The sequence below is a fragment of the Oncorhynchus kisutch genome, linkage group LG14 (genome assembly GCF_002021735.2).
Source record: "Oncorhynchus kisutch isolate 150728-3 linkage group LG14, Okis_V2, whole genome shotgun sequence".
Lineage (NCBI taxonomy): Eukaryota > Metazoa > Chordata > Actinopteri > Salmoniformes > Salmonidae > Oncorhynchus > Oncorhynchus kisutch.
The window spans coordinates 74,065,969-74,081,147 of record NC_034187.2 but is presented as its reverse complement, the minus strand read 5'-3'; the positions used below and the strand labels follow the sequence as shown (position 1 = coordinate 74,081,147).

Genomic DNA, 15,179 nt, shown 5'->3' with positions numbered 1-15,179 from the left:
TCCAAAAGCTTTTACTTGAGCCCTGTATTTACTTCAATTGTAAATGGCAGATCCAATAACAAGGTAATTGGGTAATCTAACGTCTGCTTCTAACTAGTTTTACTACATTGATCCAAATCACTTGAAATCCCACGTTACTCTTGATTTCATCCTAGAAGACAAACAATCAAATTCATGAATCCGGCGTTACCTCTGCAGAGCAGACGTGCTGTGTGACGTGGCAGAATGGGCGGAAGGGGTTGTTTGTGTTTTGGTTCTAGTAAAAGGGGAAGTTGCAAGAAGAAAGAAAAAGGAGGAGACGTGATCGGGGTTGTTGAAATTATTTGTATGTTCAACAATACGTATCTGTCCGCACTGCGACCTTTATTTTGTGTATAGACTCGTGTGTGGTATTCTGTGTTCGTCAACCGCCTGGCACTCAGGTATAGTAAGCAAATGGTGTGACAAGTTGTGTATTTCAGCTCATTAGTTGTCAACAGCTAGGTTATAGCTAGCTTGATATGCTAAAATTGGCGTCTGATGAGAAATGCAAAAAATAGGCCGTGGCCCGGATTTGGGTCGGGAAGAGACCTAACAACGGTTTTGTAATTTAATCGTTCCGGTCAAAACCGTGTTCGTGATGCTATTTATTGGTTGTTTATCCTAGTTGTGTTGATCATGTGTGGACATGGGTTCGTCATACGCTTCTCCTCGCTAGTTAGCTTATTGAAAATGTAGTAAGCCAGCCAGCTCCATCATCACATTCGCAATCGGACTTGTTATGCTAACGTTAGCTTGCCACCCAGTCACCTAACTAGCTAACAGTAGCTGCTTAGTAAGACAGTCAGTAATCAGGGAGTAGGTAGGTACCAAACGTTAGCAATTCAGATGTTGATGTAGCTAGTTAGCTGGCTAGTTACCTGGCTTGCTAATAATCTAGCTAGCAAGCTAACGTTAATTGGGTTAGCATTTGCTTCTATTTGGAAAATGGCGTACCTTCAATTTTCTAGCTAGATGCTTTTGCTTCGAAAATAAATCGAAGAGCAGGCCACGTTGGCTATGCTAATTTAGTACATTGTTAGAAGTTTAAACAGTCCATGCTAGCACTGCAGAGATTCATAACAGTGCTGGTTGAGTCACGTCCCACCTCGAAGGCAACAGCCAGTACAGGCCGTTGGCATTGCTGTCAGCCGATTGCGCATGTTTACCTTCTAACTAACGTCGCTATTATATTAGCTATAAGTAGGCGAACATATTTACATTGGAAGGCAACACTGCAACGTCCTTGCTGAGTAGTGTTTTCCTCTATGACAAATTGTGTGTGTGCGTTTTGGAAAGTTTGAGGGGTACAATTTCAGCTCCGAGTGGGGATGTTACTGTGTGTACCGAAAGAGTTTGCATTGTTTTGACTGTAAATGCATATGGGAAGTCCAGATCAGAGCCATATTATTATGTCTTTAAAAAAAATATTTCCATAGTTGTGTGTGTCTAATCTGTAGACCATGTCAGTAGCAATGTATGGTGTATTTGATGAGGGAAAATATATTTTAGTGAGCTCACATATCCCGCCATCTCTGTGATACCATGCATTCAGAGACTGGGCTGGGTCATATTCAATACACAAAATGGGAGAAAACTGTTTAATACAAGGATATACTATCTGCTTGTCCAGTAAGAAAAGCTTTTATTTGTTTTCTGTTGCACAGTGTTTTGCTATGGTGTGCTCTTATTAATATGCCCCAGCTCTACAGCAAGGTTTGACTGCCAAGCCATGTTTATTTTGACAACTTGTTTTCAGGGCAGCCTGCCACTCTCAATTTTCTTCTGTAGACAGGATCATCTATTCAGTTTCTACCTCCCTGAGAAAGAAGGGAAATAAAATGTCCAGCTCATTCATTCCATTCCAAGATTTCACCATATATTTAAGGGCTAAGTTGATCTCTTTATCAGGAGAGTCTGGACACGTATATCAATTTTTTTTTGCTTTTTTCTTGAGAATCATGTCCACTTCCATACTGTCACCGTGACTCACGTATTGAGGATATAGGCCAGGGTTAAACTACATGTCAAAACAACTTTACGAAAACATCCATATCTCTACTTCAAAATCCTCTTATCTTTACCACATCTGACATAACCCTAGCAGAAAACATCATCAGAGTTGTGAATAATTGTTCCTTTTTTCCTTCTCTCTACTGCCGCCTCCAGCTGAAGCCCTGACAGCATAGTCAGACGTGCGGGACAAACACTGACCGGGGGATCTGACTAGGCCATGGCCAACAGGGGAGGAGCTACGAGACCCAACGGGTCTAACGCTGGTAACAAGATCTGCCAGTTCAAGCTGGTACTTCTGGGGGAGTCGGCAGTGGGCAAGTCCAGCCTGGTGCTCCGCTTCGTCAAGGGACAGTTCCACGAGTTCCAGGAGAGCACCATTGGAGGTGACCATCACTCATTTATGCACTTAAGCCAGGAACAGAAAAGTATCTATAGCCTCTTCTGGAAGTTTCTACCCCTTCAGTGTTATAAGATCTGAAGGAACCGGTTACGGAAGGAACCTCAGACTTGCAGACAATGGGGACTATGGGTTGTTGTTGGGTCTGGGCTGTAGTTATTTATTTATCCCTTCATTCATATTGTTGAATGTGTTTAGTGAGGTGTCCTGCTCTAATGCTTTTTAAAGTTCACGTCAATGATGTATTTGACAACTCTCTTCTCTCCTCCCCAGCGGCCTTCCTGACCCAGACAGTATGTCTAGACGACACAACGGTGAAGTTTGAGATCTGGGACACGGCAGGACAGGAGCGCTACCACAGCCTGGCGCCCATGTATTACAGAGGGGCGCAGGCCGCCATCGTGGTCTACGACATCACAAATGAGGCAAGTAGCATAATCTTGATAGATTATATAACCAGTGCAACCAACCTTCCTTTGTAAAAATGATAATTGATCTCACATGTTTGGATATGTGGTCACACTGGTGATCCCTTCACGTTCCAGATTGAAAGTGAAGTGTTTTTAACATCACCATTTCCCTGGTACCATGTCTCATCAAATCAAATGTATTTATATAGCCCTTCGTACATCAGCTGATATCTCAAAGTGCTGTACAGAAACCCAGCCTACAACTCCAAACAGCAAGCAATGCAGGTGTAGAAGCACGGTGGCTAGGAAAAAGCCCCTAGAAAGGCCAAAACCTAGGAAGAAACCTAGAGAGGAACCAGGTTATGTGGGGTGGCCAGTCCTTTTCTGGCTGTGCCGGGTGGAGATTATAATAGATGGTATCAAAAGCAGCACTAAGGTCTAGGAACACGAGGACAGATGCAGAGCCTCGGTCTGATGTCATTAAAAGGTCATTTACCACCTTCACAAGTGCAGTCTCAGTGCTATGATGGGGTCTAAAACCAGACTGAAGCATTTAGTATACATTGTTTGTCTTCAGGAAGGCAGTGAGTTGCTGCGCAACAGCCTTTTCTAAAATTGTTGAGAGGAATGGAAGATTCGATTTAGGCCGATATTTAAAAAAAAAAAAATCTGGGTCAAGGTTTGGCTTTTTCAAGAGAGGCTTTATTACTGCCACTTTTAGTGAGTTTGGTACACATCAGGTGGATAGAGCCGTTTATTATGTTCAACATAGGAGGGCCAAGCACAGGAAGCAGCTCTTTCAGTAGTTTAGTTGGAATAGGGTCCAGTATGCAGCTTGAAGGTTTAGAGGCCATGATTATTTTCATCATTGTGTCAAGAGATATTCTACTAAACATCTTGAGTGTCTCCCTTGATCCTAGGTCCTGGCAGAGTTGTGCAGACTCAGGACAACTGAGCGTTGGAGGAATACGCAGATTTAAAGAGGAGTCCGTAATTTGCTTTCTAATGATCCTGATCTTTTCCTCAAAGAAGTTCATGAATTTATCACTGCTGAAGTGAAAGCCATCCTCTCTTGGGGAATGCTGCTTTTTAGTTAGCTTTGCGACAGTATCAAAAATGAATTTTGGATTGTTCTTATTTTCCTCAATTAAGTTGTAAAAATAGGATGATCGAGCAGCAGTAAGGGCTCTTCGATACTGCACGGTACATACATTCCAAGCTAGTCGGAAGACTTCCAGTTTGGTGTGCTTGGATATTTTCTGTATACCAGGGAGCTAGTTTCTTATGAGAAATGTTTTTAGTGTTTAGGGGTGCAACTGCATCTAGGGTATTGCGCAAGGTTAACTTGAGTTCCTCAGTTAGGTGGTGAACTGATTTTTGTCCTCTGGCGTCCTTGGGTAGACAGAGGGAGTCTGGAAGGACATCAAGGAATCTTTGTGTTGTTTGTGAATTTATAGCACGAGTTTTGATGTTCCTTGGTTGGGGTCTGAGCAGATTATTTGTTGTAATTGCAAACGTAATAAAATGGTGGTCCAATAGTCCAGCATTATGAGGAAAAACATTAAGATCCACAACATTTATTCCATGGGACAAAACTAGGTCCAGAGTATGACTGTGACAGTGAGTAGGTCCAGAGACATGTTGGACAAAACCCACTGAGTCGATGATGGCTCCGAAAGCCTTTTGGAGTGGGTCTGTGGACTTTTCCATGTGCATATTAAAGTCACCAAAGATTAGAATATTATCTGCTATGACTACAAGGTCCGATAGGAATTCAGGGAACTCAATGAGGAACACTGCATATGGCCCAGGAGGCCTGTAAACAGTAGCTATAAAAAGTGATTGAGTAGGCTGCATAGATTTCATGACTAGAAGCTCAAAAGACAAAAACTGCATTTCTTTTTTTTTTTGTAAATTGAAATTTGCTATCGTAAATGTTAGCAACACCTCCGCCTTTGCGGGATATGGTCACTAGTGTAGCCAGAGGTGAGGCCTCATTTAACACAGTAAATTCATCAGGCTTAAGCCATGTTTCAGTCAGGCCAATCACATCAATATTATGATCAGTGATTAGTTCATTGACTATAATTGCCTTTGAAGTAAGGGATCTAACATTAAGTAGCCCTATTTTGAGATTTAATAATGACAGGAATGGAGGAGGTCTTTATCCTAGTGAGATTGCTAAAGCGAACACCGCCATGTTTAGTTTTGCCCAACTTAGGTTGAGGCACAGACACTGTCTCAATGGGGATAGCTGAGCTGACTACACTGACTGTGCTAGTGGCAGACTCCACTATGCTGGCAGGCTGGCTAACAGCCTGCAGCCTGGCCTGCACCCTATTTAATTGTGGAGTTAGAGCCCTGTCTATGTTGGTAGATAAGATGAGAGCACCCCTCCAGCTAGGATGGAATCCGTCACTCCTCAGCAGGTCAGGCTTGGTCCTGTTTGTGGGTGAGTCCCAGAAAGAGGGCCAATTATATACAAATTCTATCTTTTGGGAGGGGCAGAAATTGAGTTGTGAGACTCTGCTGTAGAGCTCATCACTCCCCCATACCTGGGAGGGGGCCAGAGACAATTACTCGATGCCGACACATCTTTCTAGCTGATTTACATGCTGAAGCTATGTTGCGCTTGGTGTTCTCTGACTGTTTCATCCTAACATCGTTGGTGCCGACGTGGATAACAATATCTCTATACTCTCTACACTCGCCAGTTTTAGCTTTAGCCAGCACCATCTTCAGATTAGCCTTAACGTCAGTAGCCCTGCCCCCTGGTAAACAGTGTATGATCGCTGGATTATTCGTTTTAAGTCTAATACTGCGGGTAATGGAGTCACCAATGACTAGAGTTTTCAATTTGTCAGAGCTAATGGTGGGAAGCTTTGGTGTCTCAGACCCCGTAACGGGAGGAGTAGAGACAAGAGAAGGCTCGGCCTCTGACTCCGACTCGTTGCTTAAAATGGGGAAAACCGGTTGAAAGTTTCTGTCGGCTGAATGAGCGACACCGGTTGAGCATTCCTACAGCATTTCCCTCCAGAAACCGTGAGAAAGTTGTCCGGCTGCGGGGACCGTGCGAGGGGATTTATACTAACGTTAATATCTGTACTTACTGGTGGCACAGACGCTGTTTCATCCTTTCCTACACTGAAATTACCCTTGCCCAACGATTGCGTCTGAAGCTGGGCTTGTAGCACAGCTATCCTCGCCGTAAGGCGAGGTTCTCCTGTATATTTACAAACTCCAAGATGGCGCAGCAGTCGGACGTCGTGTCGTGTCCCTTGTATATATCGTTTAAAAAACAAACATCTTTCTTCGCATATCTTTTAAAACATTTCGCTAAACCTCAACTTCCAAATACTCTCCTGCAACCCGCCTCACCCAATGTTGCTATTTTTTCTGAAGTATTTATATTTACTTCGGATCCGGATCCCCTCAACTGAAGCTAGCCAGCTAACTACCAGCTATCAGTCAGCAAACCATTGCTAGCAGTCCTCAGCTAACCGGTCATCAGCCAACCTTTAGTTCGGAAAGCTCTCGCCAGTTCGAACAACGCGACTATCCAGAGCATAACGTACCTATTCTTTTTTTTTTTATCCCCGGATTCCCACCGGATTCCCACCGCAAACGGAACATTTTCAACTGGATCTTCACAACTAGCTAACTAGCTAACCGCAACCCCGGATGATTAACTCCTGGCTAGCGTTTCCACCCACTTAGCTTGAAGCTAGCCCGGCCAGAGCTCCTGTGCTACCACCGAAGCATACTCCTGGGCTACAATATCCGGACCCACGACCGGTCTATCGATGTCACCGCATGAAGAGTCATAAACAGACTCATCGCGCCGCCCCCCCCCCCCAAAGGCTAACTTTCTAGCCCTTGCTATCTCCTTGCTTGCTAATTCGGCCTGCTAACTGCTAGCTTGTTTAGCCCCGGTCCGCTAACTGCTACCTTGTTTAGCCCCGGTCCGCTAACTGCTACCTTGTTTAGCCCCGGCCTGCTAACTGCTACCTTGTTTAGCCCCGGCCTACTAACTGTTAGCTTGTTAGCACAGGCCTGCTAACCGTCTGAATCGCCGCCTCCCAAACACTCGCTGGACCCATATTTACTTTCAATCTCTTTTCAATTTTTAATTTGTTTATACCTTCCGGTAACCTGCCTCACCCAATGTGATACGGAATCGCTATTATTTTTAGAACACACTCAAGAACCTCCAGAAGCTAACCAGCTAACTAGCTACAAGCTATTTAGTCATTACTCGCCAGTCCACCTTCCCTGCCCCATCCACCGCTGGCCCCTGGACACTGATCACTTGGCTACATAGCTGATGCATGCTGGACTGTCCATTAATCACGGTACTCGATTCTGCTTGTTTATGTTTTATCTGTCGGCCCCAGCCGCACTCAGGCTCTGTGTGGTTCATCCGACCCTCCCTGCCTAGTCAACGCCATTTTACCTGCTGTTGTTGTGCTAGCTGATTAGCTGTTGTTGTCTCACCTACTGTTTTAGCTACTGTTTTAGTTAGCTCTCCCAATTCAACACATGTGATTACTGTATGCCTCGCTGTATGTCTCTCTCAAATGTCAATATGCCTTGTATACTGTTGTTCAGGTTAGTTATAATTGTTTTAGTTTACAATGGAGCCCCTAGTTCCACTCTTCATACCCCTGATACCTCCTTTGTCCCACCTCCCACACATGCGGTGACCTCACCCATTACAACCAGCATGTCCAGAGATACAACCTCTCTCATCATCACCCAGTGCCTGGGCTTACCTCCGCTGCACCCGCACCCCACCATACCCCTGTCTGCGCATTATGCCCTGAATATATTCTACCATGCCCAGAAATCTGCTCCTTTTATTCTCTGTCCCCAACGCTCTAGGCGACCAGTTTTGATAGCCTTTAGCCGCACCCTCATTCTACTCCTCCTCTGTTCCGCGGGTGATGTGGAGGTAAACCCAGGCCCTGCACGTCCCCAGGCACCCTCATTTGTTGACTTCTGTGATCGAAAAAGCCTTGGTTTCATGCATGTCAACATCAGAAGCCTCCTCCCTAAGTTTGTTTTACTCACTGCTTTAGCACACTCTGCTAACCCTGATGTCCTTGCCGTGTCTGAATCCTGGCTCAGGAAGGCCACCAAAAATTTGGAGATTTCCATACCCAACTATAACATTTTCCGTCAAGATAGAACTGCCAAAGGGGGAAGAGTTAGCCTGCAAAGTAATGTCATACTTTCCAGGTCCATACCCAAACAGTTCGAACTACTAATTTTGAAAATTACTCTCTCCAGAAATAAGTCTCTCACTGTTGCCGCCCGCTACCGACCCCCCTCAGCTCCCAGCTGTGCCCTGGACACCATTTGTGAATTGATCGCCCCCCATCTAGCTTCAGAGTTTGTTCTGTTAGGTGACCTAAACTGGGATATGCTTAACACCCCGGCAGTCCTACAATCTAAGCTAGATGCCCTCAATCTCACACAAATCATCAAGGAACCCACCAGGTACAACCCTAAATCTGTAAACAAGGGCACCTTCATAGACGTCATCCTGACCAACTGGCCCTCCAAATAAACGCTCCCTAAAACACTTCTGTGAGCAGGCCTTTCTAATCGACCTGGCCCGGGTATCCTGGAAGGACATTGACCTCATCTCGTCAGTTGAGGATGCCTGGTCATTCTTTAAAAGTAACTTCCTCACCATTTTAGATAAGCATGCTCCGTTCAAAAAATGCAGAACAGATATAGCCCTTGGTTCACTCCAGACCTGACTGCCCTCGACCAGCACAAAAATATCCTGTGGCGGACTGCAATAGCATTGAATAGTCCCCGCGATATGCAACTGTTCAGGGAAGTCAGGAACCAATACACGCAGTCAGTCAGGAAAGCTAAGGCCAGCTTCTTCAGGCAGAAGTTTGCATCCTGTAGCTCCAACTCCAAAAAGTTCTGGGACACTGTGAAGTCCATGGAGAACAAGAGCACCTCCTCCCAGCTGCCCACTGCACTGAGGCTAGGTAACACGGTCACCACCGATAAATCCATGATTATCGAAAACTTCAACAAGCATTTCTCAACAGCTGGCCATGCCTTCCGCCTGGCTACTCCAACCTCGGCCAACAGCTCCGCCCCCCCCCCCGCAGCTACTTGCCCAAGCCTCTCCAGGTTCTCCTTTACCCAAATCCAGATAGCAGATGTTCTGAAAGAGCTGCAAAACCTGGACCCGTACAAATCAGCTGGGCTTGACAATCTGGACCCTCTATTTCTGAAACTATCCGCCGCCATTGTCGCAACCCCTATTACCAGCCTGTTCAACCTCTCTTTCATATCGTCTGAGATCCCCAAGGATTGGAAAGCTGCCGCAGTCATCCCCCTCTTCAAAGGGGGAGACACCCTGGACCCAAACTGTTACAGACCTATATCCATCCTGCCCTGCCTATCTAAGGTCTTCGAAAGCCAAGTCAACAAACAGGTCACTGACCATCTCGAATCCCACCGTACCTTCTCCGCTGTGCAATCTGGTTTCCGAGCCGGTCACGGGTGCACCTCAGCCACGCTCAAGGTCCTAAACGATATCATAACCGCCATCGATAAAAGACAGTACTGTGCAGCCGTCTTCATCGACCTTGCCAAGGCTTTCGACTCTGTCAATCACCATATTCTTATCGGCAGACTCAGTAGCCTCGGTTTTTCGGATGACTGCCTTGCCTGGTTCACCAATTACTTTGCAGACAGAGTTCAGTGTGTCAAATCGGAGGGCATGCTGTCCGGTCCTCTGGCAGTCTCTATGGGGGTGCCACAGGGTTCAATCCTCGGGCCGACTCTTTTCTCTGTATATATCAATGATGTTGCTCTTGCTGCGGGTGATTCCCTGATCTACCTCTACGCAGACAACACCATTCTATATACTTCTGGCCCGTCCTTGGACACTGTGCTATCTAACCTCCAAACGAGCTTCAATGCCATACAACACTCCTTCCGTGGCCTCCAACTGCTCTTAAACGCTAGTAAAACCAAATGCATGCTTTTCAACCGTTCGCTGCCTGCACCCGCACACCTGACCAGCATCACCACCCTGGATGGTTCCGACCTTGAATATGTGGACATCTATAAGTACCTAGGTGTCTGGCTAGACTGTAAACTCTCCTTCCAGACTCATATCAAACATCTCCAATCGAAAATCAAATCAAGAGTCTGCTTTCTATTCCGCAACAAAGCCTCCTTCACTCACGCCGCCAAACTTACCCTAGTAAAACTGACTATCCTACCGATCCTCAACTTCGGCGACGTCATCTACAAAATTGCTTCCAACACTCTACTCAGCAAACTGGATGCAGTTTATCACAGTGCCATCCGTTTTGTCACTAATGCACCTTATACCACCCACCACTGCGACTTGTATGCTCTAGTCGGCTGGCCCTCGCTACATATTCGTCGCCAGACCCACTGGCTCCAGGTCATCTACAAGTCCATGCTAGGTAAAGCTCCGCCTTATCTCAGTTCACTGGTCACGATGGAAACACCCATCCGTAGCACGCGCTCCAGCAGGTGTATCTCACTGATCATCCCTAAAGCCAACACCTCATTTGGCCGCCTTTCGTTCCAGTTCTCTGCTGCCTGTTACTGGAACGAATTGCAAAAATCGCTGAAGTTGGAGACTTTTATCTCCCTCACCAACTTCAAACATCTGCTATCTGAGCAGCTAACCGATCGCTGCAGCTGTACATAGTCTATCGGTAAATAGCCCACCCATTTTTACCTACCTCATCCCCATACTGTTTTTATTTATTTACTTTTCTGCTCTTTTGCACACCAATATCTCTACCTGTACATGACCATCTGATCATTTATCACTCCAGTGTTAATCTGCAAAATTGTAATCATTCGCATACCTCCTCATGCCTTTTGCACACAATGTATATAGACTCCCTTTTTTTTCTTTCTACTGTGTTATTGACTTGTTAATTGTTTACTCCATGTGTAACTCTGTGTTGTCTGTTCACACTGCTATGCTTTATCTTGGCCAGGTCGCAGTTGCAAATGAGAACTTGTTCTCAACTAGCCTACCTGGTTAAATAAAGGTGAAATAAAAAATAAATAAAAATAAAATATGAGTACAGCGACTGCAATTAGAAGGCATCATGTTAATGTTACTACTTAGCTTCTGCTGTTGGAGGTCCTGACTAACCACGTCCAGATAAAGCGTCCGGAGTGAAACAGTTGAATGAAAAAAAAAAAGTTGAGGGAAAAACCAAACATATAAACGGTAATTAAAAAGTAAAAACCGTAAAGTTGAGTGAAGGAGACGGCACCCGCGATGGTAAAAAAAAAACACTCCCTGTTAAGAACTCTTTAAAAAAAATGTTTATACTATTTTTTTTTATTCATATTGACTTTCAATGTTAGAACTCTTTAAAAAAAAATGTATATTGTCTCTTGTCTCAGGAGTCATTTGCGCGGGCCAGGAACTGGGTGAAGGAGCTGCAGAGACAAGCCAGCCCCAACATTGTCATCGCCCTGTCTGGCAACAAGGCTGACCTCGCCAGCAAGAGAGCCGTGGACTTCCAGGTGAGTCCTCCAAACACCTGTACCTGTCTGGTGTCACGAGAACACACCGTTGTGTGTCTGCGTTTGACAGGCAGTGACTCTCTGACATGGTTGTTTTTACCAGGATGCCCAGTCATATGCAGACGACAACAGCTTACTCTTCATGGAGACGTCGGCCAAGACATCTATGAATGTGAACGAGATATTCATGGCTATTGGTAGGTTCCTCTAACCCCGCGACACACATCACTTACTGATGTGTAATTGAATAGGGCTCTACTCACTAAATACATACTTAGACATGTATCAAGGAAATGTGAACTAGCAGGATGTTTTGATCAAGTGATCCTCATCAGTAGCTGGCGTTTGTGAAGTTTTTTTGTTTGTTTTTCTTCTATCCTCTAGCAAAAAGATTGCCCAAGAGCGAGCCTGCGGCCACAGGAGCTAACAGCGGACGGAACAGGGGCGTCGACCTAACGGAAGCCGCCCAGCCAACTAAGGCCCCCTGCTGCAGTACTTAAAGCGAAATCACCCCACACTGCAGTAACTAATGTGATGACCCCCGCCCGCCCAAAACTCTCTGATCTGCAGCAATGAAAAAAGATGCCCTTTGAACCCCCTTCCCATTCTACCCTTCTCCTCCTCTCTGCAGTAACTAATGCAAAGCAACGCCCTCATCTATAGTTCTCTCAACGACGCCCTGCCCCTCCCTCTCCCCTACTGGTTCTGCTGTTACTAATTGAGACACCTTCCTCCTTCTTTTCTGAAATTAGTGCCCGCCTTCCCTACCTCATTCTTCCTGACTATTGGCAAGCAGCAGGACTAAGGGACGGGGCAACTCTGATGGTGGTCTCATCTCCTGGGTATAGCTACAGACTATCGCTCTGTGTTTCTAACACAATCTCTGTCCTTTCTGTTTGTTTTTTTGTTTTGTTGATTTTTTTTTATAGTGGGAATTATGGATGCATGTATCACTACATGGCCTAACTTGATGCTGAGAAAAAATCTGTGTTAACTTTATTCAGCGGCACAAAAACATATATTTGAGAGGGGGAGGGTCTCCAAAGGTTTGCGAGGGCTAATTCTAAAGAAAAGGCTGTTTAGTAGTGGTCTTGGGTTCCTTCTAGTTTCTCTCTGTTCTCTGTCTACCCTTATCTGTCTCTTGAGTAATGTATTCATATGCTTTGCCCACTAAACCTTTAGTACCGCTAGTATAGAGTTTCTCCCTTCTGTCTCTCTTTGTCCCATCCCAGGGCCTTGCCTGCTTCTAATGATCAGCCCCAAATCAAACCCTAACCCCTTAGGTACTTCATGTAGGTCTGAGAGGATTTGAGATCTAAACAATCGGGTGAACATTCCACCTAGCCTATCGGAGGGCAAGGTGGAGCGATCCCCATAATGCTCTCAGGTCTACCTAAGGGGTTAGAGGGCAATTTGGGATTGGGCATAGCTGTCCTAGTGGCATCGTGCAATGGTTCACAGTATTGGCTCTGTGATTTCTTCAGTGTCTGCAAGGACCTTCACACTGCAAAGCAACCTGCCTCCACACCCACCCCAACCCTACCTGCTATCACTTCCTTGCCCTTCCCAACCATACCTGCTATCACCACCTTACTCCCCCCAACCCTACCTGCTATCACCACCTTACTCCCCCCAACCCTACCTGCTATCACCACCTTACTCCCCCCAACCCTACCTGCTATCACCACCTTACTCCCCCCAACCCTACCTGCTATCACCACCTTACTCCCCCCCAACCCTACCTGCTATCACCACCTTACTCCCCCCCCAACCCTACCTGCTATCACCACCTTACTCCCCCCCAACCCTACCTGCTATCACCACCTTACTCCCCCCCCAACCCTACCTGCTATCACCCTCTTACCCCCACCAACCCTACCCGCTATCACCACCTTACCCCCACCAACCCTACCTGCTATCACCACAGTATGGCATCGGGCCTCTGAGACTTGTTCACATGTTCACCTTACCCCCCCCCCCTGAATGCCAAGTCTCCAGACCCCTTTCCATCCTGACCTGATGGTCTCTGTCCGAGGGAGGGGTTACATCCTGATCCATTCTGGTTACAATGTCAGCTGATGTTCATTACGTCTCAACATGTAATGGATGAGATTAGGTCATGGTTCAGGTTATGAGGCCTGTCCAGGTGTAAACAAGATGCTGGCTGGAAGGCAGCTGTTTTCCACTTGGAGAGACAGGGGAGCATGATGAGATGACCTCTGTAGGTGTTGAGAGAGGGGAACATGGTGAGGTGACCTCCGTATGTATTGAGAGAGGGGACCATGGTGAGGTGACCTCTGTAGGTGTTGAGAGGGGGGAACATGGTGAGGTGACCTCTAGGTGTTGAGAGAGGGGAACATGGTGAGGTGACCTCTGTAGGTGTTGAGCGAGGGGAACATGGTGAGGTGACCTCTAGGTGTTGAGAGCTTCTTCATTAGGAGCCAGCTGACACTGTGGCCCTGGGTGTGTCCCAAATGTCACCCTATTCCCCAAATCGTGCACTGCTTTTGACTAAAGACCTGGTCAAAAGTAGTGCACTATATAGGGAATAGGGTGTCAATCAGGACGTCTCTCTTTGTCATGGTCACTATTCCTCCCCTGTTCTTTAGGAAGTGCTGTGGGTGTGGGGTTGTGTGTACACAGAGGGAGACTGGACTGTTTGGTGATAAAACATCCTCAGAGACAACAAACACAGTCAGACGCAGGTTTATTTCTCTAAACCCTTCCAGATCTAAATAACACACACAAGCTAAAACACGGCTCGCTCACACATGTACACTTTTGTGTTATTCTTAAACCCTGGACCTGTTACACACACACACACACAACCCGTCCTGATCAATAACTCTGTCCAGGTCTCTTCCTCATGCCTTGCACTAATGATTCTCATGAATATATCTTGTCATAATTACAGCCAGTGTGATATAAATATATATATATAATATACTGTACATAGGGTATTGCAATGTAGTCTACTTTTTCCATTTACAGTTGACAGGACTAATGCTTGCTAGGGAGTTGTCTAGATAATCATTAAACTGTACAGTTAGCAGAAAACAGCTTCAGTGTGGGTTTGGAGTTGTTTTTTTTCCCCTCCACAAAAATGTTTAAATTATAATCGATGGTGGTCTTTATAAATGTAAGTGTTATTAACAAACAAAAATATCTTGCATTTCTTTAGTGGTCTGACTTATACTTTATTTCTCAAGAAAAGCTAAATGATTATTTTTTGGTTTCTATTTTTTAACATTCTCTCTCTCTCACATTTCACTCATTTGTGAGTGATCTAAAGTTAGGATGTCCTGTCCGGTACTCCTCATCCCACTAGAACTGAAGTCACACACAGTACACTGTCTGGCTGTTGAATCCCTGTTGGAGCAAAGCGAAAAGGATTTGAAAAAAATTAACTTTCCGCTTGTCTTATAACGTCTCAGTAGGAATGTAACGACGTTGTGGGAACAATGTTAACAACCTTAGTAGGAGAAGAAAGACGGCTCTGTTCTACTGTTGGGGTATTAGCTGGTGGATCATGATGATGAATAAATGGATTAACTCATAGGGATGTACATTGTATACATTTTTGTTGCTGTGGCCACTTAATTGCAGCCGGAAAAAATAAAAATAAATGCAAGCATTTTACAGTACTGTTAAATAATATCATGTGTGGAGTAGGATATTTGTCTTACCTAAGAGGTGGTTCCTATTTTTTTAATGATCTCTAGAACTTGTGGTTCTAAGATTTGTTTTCAGCGGTTCTAGATGTTTTCTTACGCTACTGT

At 45.4% G+C, this 15,179-nt stretch overlaps 1 protein-coding gene across 2 annotated transcripts; it reads left to right on the top strand.

Annotated features, from left to right (window-relative positions):
- The first annotated feature begins 211 nt into the window (after window positions 1–211).
- Window positions 212–15,036, top strand: LOC109903357 (ras-related protein Rab-5A-like). Of its 2 annotated transcripts, none has more exons than XM_020500001.2 (6): window positions 212–325; window positions 2,188–2,417; window positions 2,705–2,856; window positions 11,278–11,400; window positions 11,504–11,597; window positions 11,785–15,036. In XM_020500001.2, the coding sequence occupies exons 2-6, from the start codon at window positions 2,252–2,254 to the stop codon at window positions 11,898–11,900; spliced, it is 651 nt and encodes a 216-aa protein (XP_020355590.1). In that variant the 5' UTR covers window positions 212–325; window positions 2,188–2,251; the 3' UTR covers window positions 11,901–15,036. The 2 variants fall into 2 exon arrangements, with proteins under 2 accessions (XP_020355590.1, XP_020355589.1); XM_020500000.2 differs by having other exon boundaries at window positions 237–422.
- Window positions 15,037–15,179: the final 143 nt, after the last annotated feature.

What these genes read in the sequence shown, in the direction of transcription:
- LOC109903357 (XM_020500001.2), top strand. Translation starts at nt 2,252, where the DNA reads ATGGCCAACAGGGGAGGAGCTACGAGACCCAACGGGTCTAACGCTGGT. An exon ending in CCAGGAGAGCACCATTGGAG is followed by an intron (nt 2,418 to 2,704) that starts GTGACCATCACT and finishes TCTCCTCCCCAG; the next exon opens with CGGCCTTCCTGACCCAGACA. An exon ending in CGAGATATTCATGGCTATTG is followed by an intron (nt 11,598 to 11,784) that starts GTAGGTTCCTCT and finishes TCTATCCTCTAG; the next exon opens with CAAAAAGATTGCCCAAGAGC.